The sequence below is a fragment of the Nicotiana tabacum genome, chromosome 22 (assembly GCF_000715075.1).
Source record: "Nicotiana tabacum cultivar K326 chromosome 22, ASM71507v2, whole genome shotgun sequence".
In the NCBI taxonomy this organism is placed as follows: domain Eukaryota; kingdom Viridiplantae; phylum Streptophyta; class Magnoliopsida; order Solanales; family Solanaceae; genus Nicotiana; species Nicotiana tabacum.
Window position 1 is genome coordinate 228,978,302 of NC_134101.1, and position 4,928 is coordinate 228,983,229.

At 34.6% G+C, this 4,928-nt stretch overlaps 1 protein-coding gene across 1 annotated transcript; it reads left to right on the forward strand.

The window, feature by feature from the left end:
- Positions 1-2,354: 2,354 nt before the first annotated feature.
- LOC142176312 (uncharacterized) lies at positions 2,355-3,647 on the forward strand. The gene has a single exon (XM_075243440.1). It carries the CDS (start codon positions 2,355-2,357, stop codon positions 3,645-3,647), a length of 1,293 nt encoding a protein of 430 aa, XP_075099541.1.
- Positions 3,648-4,928: the final 1,281 nt, after the last annotated feature.

Below are 4,928 nucleotides of genomic sequence, written 5' to 3' on the forward strand. Positions count from 1 at the left end.
TACAGACTAATCTTAATTCGCATATAAGACCTGTACCGAGCTCCGAAACTAAAATACGGGCCCGATACCATCAAATTTTAAATGTATTTCATTTCCAAAACTCATAAATAATACCAGAAAATAATTTTCTTTAAAAATTCATTTCTTGGGCTTGGGACCTCGGAATTCGATTCCGGGCATACGCCCAAGTCCCATATTTTTCCAAGGACCCTCCGGGACCGTCAAATTATGGGTCCGGGTCCGTTTACCCAAAATATTGACCAAAGTCAACTTAAATTCATTTTAAGGTCAAAATTCATCATTTTCACAGATTTCACATAATGGCTTCCCAGCTACGCGCCTGGACTGCGCACGCAAATCGAGGTGATGTTGAAAAAGGTTTTAAGGCCTCAGAACATAGAATTTGTCTTTAAAACAAGTGATGACCTTTTGGATCATCATATTGTAATTCTTCTTATGTAAGTGCTGAGTTTGTGTTTTATTTTCTTCTTATAATTTATTCATTATTTGTAGGACAGAACGGTATTCTTTCCTCTCTTTTGGCGATAGAATAAAAATATACCCAAACATGTTTTCCTTATATCTTTTTATTCTTCTAGAAATATATATTGTGATAAGAATTAGAAACACTCAGTTATGAATATTGTGTTTCATTTACTTCGTTGAATTGGATTACTCATTATTTTTTATTTTTTTTGTTTTGCAGGTATGATACAATTGATCTGGAACAAGCATTTTGAAGAGAAGTATTCTTTCCTCATAAAGTTTGATTTTTTTAGAAGTATTTTGATAATTATAACTTTTTAGGTATTATTTGTTAATTGTTAGTAGGCAAAAGAAATCATAGCTCTTAGTAAATACTACTACTTCTCGAAGTTCGTCTTTTGTTGTAGGCCCTTATATTTTCCTTTTTGATCAATTTTTATGGTGACAATAATAATATTTTCATACCAACTGTTGAGATGATCAACTAATTACAAGAGAATAATGACACCTAAGAATTTATGACTGGTTAATTGATGAACTCTATACATGAGTTCACGTAGAAAACTTTAATATACATTAGAGTTAGTGAAAAGCAAATAAAAAACTTTCTCTACCCTCTAATTTTCATAATTTTAAACTCATCATTATTTTAAATTCGCTTTATAAATTCTCTACCTTATTGTTTGGTCATTTCTCTTTCTATTATTAAATACATTACATATTTTTAATGCAACGGTATCCAAACATTATCGATCATTTCAGTCACACGTAATATAAAAGAAAATGTATCATGCTTAGCAAGTACTTGACATGTGAGATCTCACAACCAAGTCAGACAATATAATAAAATAAAAATCTTTTACACGGGCTAAGCATATAAAAGAAATAATGGCTACAGAAAAATGTCCATCCTTATGTTGTTAGTAGCAACTTCTTAATATATATATATATATATATATATATATATATATATAAAGATCGTTGTATAATATTTTAAATTTATTATTATAATTATAATTATAATTATCATCATCATCATTCTGTGTTTGGAGCCTTATATTCTGTAGATATTTAAAAGTTTTGCTTATTTATCATTGCTTTTTATTGTAGCTAACATGATGTATGGTTTTCACTTAATTATATATTTTTTTTGGTTATGTTATGGACTCAACTAAGAGCCTGATACATGGATAAAGTTTTCATCTTCAGATGAAACATTATTCTGCTCTTAAACAATTTAATTGAATCGCCATTGACTAAAGAAGTCACAATCATGCATTTTTACATCATCTTTCTCTCAAACTGACACTTTATTGGAAGTATTGGAAGTTACTAGTAGTTACACTTAGACTAATTAGTTAGTTAATCTAATTAGTTAGGACCAAAGTGTGAATATTAGAACTTAGAGAGGTCTTAGTTATTATTTTGTATGGTTGTATATATCAGTTAGTTACTACAGTAATAAAGTAGTTGGAAAAATTCCCAAAACACTGTCTTCTTCTTCTTCACGCTAAAGCTCTCTCTAATGGAAAACTTTTGATATGGTATCAGAGCCGTGGAGACTGATTCATGAAGCTTTTTACCATCATATGACCAATTTCCTACTGAACTGAATTGAGCAGTGTTAATTCCAACAATTCTGTGCTTAATCGTGAAAATCGAGATCTGAAACTTGTGCGTCAATGGCGACTGAGAAAATCGACCATACACATCCTCTTTTCCTTCAACCTTTTGATACACATGGATTGATTCTAATTCCAATTCAGCTCACAGGTTCAGAGAACTATGGGATGTGAAGTAGATCGATGCGACTTGCTCTCAAGGCCAAAAGGAAGCTAGGGTTTGTAAAATGAAAATGTGCTAAGGAGATGTACAAGGATGCTCTTCTGGAGGAATGGGAGACTTGTAATGCGATAATACATTCCTGGATAATGAACTCTGTTTCGAAGGACCTGCTTAGTGAAATCATCTATGCATCGGATGCACATGCAGTCTGGGAGGACCTTAAGGAGCGTTTTGATAAGGTGAATCGAGTACGTATTTTTCAATTGCACAGATCGATCTCAAGATTATCACAAGGATCAGACTCTGTATCTGTCTATCCTACTAAGTTGAAGGAGTTATGGGCTGAATATGATGTTCTAGTGCCATTTCTAGACTGTGATTGTCCTAGATCTAAGGAACACATGATTCATTTGCATCAACAAAGGGTGATGCAATTTTTGGATGGGCTAAATGATACCTATGAGCAAGCTCGTCGACAAATTTTAATTAAAACTACTGAACCAACTCTTAATCAAGCATATGCACTAATCATTCAAGATGAAAGTCAGCAATCGATGGGAAGTGTTTCTATGGCTGATAAAGGAGATCCATTAGCTATGCAAGCTGGTAGAGGACAGGGATACAGAGGAAAGAAACAATTTCTACAATGTGACCATTGTTGTATGAAAGGCCATACAAAAGAAAATTATTTTAAAATCATTGGCTATCCTGAAGACTTTAAGGGAAGAAAACCTTTTCAACCTAGAGGAACACTTACTGCAGCTAACCATGCAGAAGGATCAACAACTCAACCTTCACAAGCAACAACACAGTCTAAGGGAGACTACTTCTTCACAGAAACTCAATATCAACAAATTCTGGGATTGCTCAACAACAAAGACTCACCAAGTGAAGTTACAACTCAGGCTAATAATGCAGGTGATGTTACTGCACTATCCTCTAATGTAGAAGCTTTGAATGAACTGAAAGATAGATGGATTGCACTATCCTCTAATGTAGAAGCTTTGAATGAGCTGAAAGATAGATGGATTGTGGATTCAGGAGCCACACACCACATATCCTCTATATTAGACTTGATGAGTGATGTGAGTAAAATAACTGATAAGGGAAGGGAAAAGGTTACACTTCCAAATAGAGGTTGTGCAAAAATAGAACATATTGAGAGCTCTTTTCTGTCAGTTATTGATAAACTGAAAGATGTGCTTCATGTGCCTGATTTTAATTTCAACCTAATGTCAGTGTCCAAACTAACCAGAGATCTGAGTTGTGCTATCATATTTTTACCTGAACTGTGTATGTTTCAAGATCTTTACAATGGCAAGGTGAAGGGGATTGGTAAGGAAGATGAAGGATTATATGTGCTGAAGGGAAGATGAATCAGACAACTAGCAGCTCATGTTGGTATGAAGGTCACAGCTGGAGATATAGGGGATCTATGGCATATAAGGATTGGCCATGCCTCTATTCCTGTAATGCAGCATGTTCCTTTCTTGCAGAATAAAGTAGATAATGAGATACAAAATAAATGTTCTGTTTGCCCCTTGGCAAAACAATGTAGGTTAAGCTTTCCAGATAGTGAAAATAGGAGTAATAGACCTTTTGAACTTGTTCACATGGATGTTTGGGGACCATATAAGAAGGCAACTCATGACAGGAAACACTACTTCCTTACAATTGTTGATGACTTCTCAAAGGGCTACTTGGATTTTTTGATGCAGTTTAAGAATGAAACTATAATTTTCTTGAAGTAATTTTAGTGCATGGTTAAAACACAGTTTGATACTTGTGTTAAGATTTTAAGAACTGATAATGGGACAGAGTTCTTTAATAAACAGTGGACTGATCTTTTGAAATCACAAGGTGTTATTCATCAAAGTAGCTGTGTCTATACCCCTCAACAGAATGGGGTAGTTGAGAGAAAACATAGACACATACTTAACACTGCTAGAGCTTTAAGATTTCAAAGTAATGTTCCAAGTCTCTTTTGGGGGGAATGTGTACAAACAACAGTATACATCATAAACAGACTACCTTCTAAGATCTTAGATGGAAAGAGTCCTTTTGCTATGTTGCATGGTAGAGAAACCTCTATAGTTCATCTAAGAGTCCTTGGGTGTTTATGTTATGCAACTAACTTGGTGAGAGAGGTCAAATTTGCTGCTAGAGCTAGAAAAGTTGTACACATGGGATATTCCACCACCCAAAAAGGATATAGGTTATATGATTTAACCACTAAATGTTTCTTTGTTAGCAGGGATGTATCCTTCAGGGAGTCTGAATTTCCATTCAGGGAAATGCAATTACATTATAACCCACAGGACAATCTAGAGGCCAGGTTTTTGCAGCATGATTTATCAACTTCTGAAGCAATTGGAAGGAAAGTCAAGTCTCACATAAAGGACCAAAAGGTTCTATTCCTGCTGAACAGTCATAGATCATCATGATGCAGATATTGGACATGCCTTAAACATGGACGAGATAGATGAAGATGCTGCCGATAAACCTGATGCAGATGAACCAGTAGTGAATATTCATGATGCAGAAGCACATAATGATCATGTCCAGTTAGAGAACAATGTTGTTCCAGATGCTGTTGTTCCAAATGCTGAATCAACCTCCAATGTATCTGATAGACAGTCTGTGCCTGGAAGACAATC

What these genes read in the sequence shown, in the direction of transcription:
- LOC142176312 (XM_075243440.1), top strand. Translation starts at nt 2,355, where the DNA reads ATGTACAAGGATGCTCTTCTGGAGGAATGGGAGACTTGTAATGCGATA.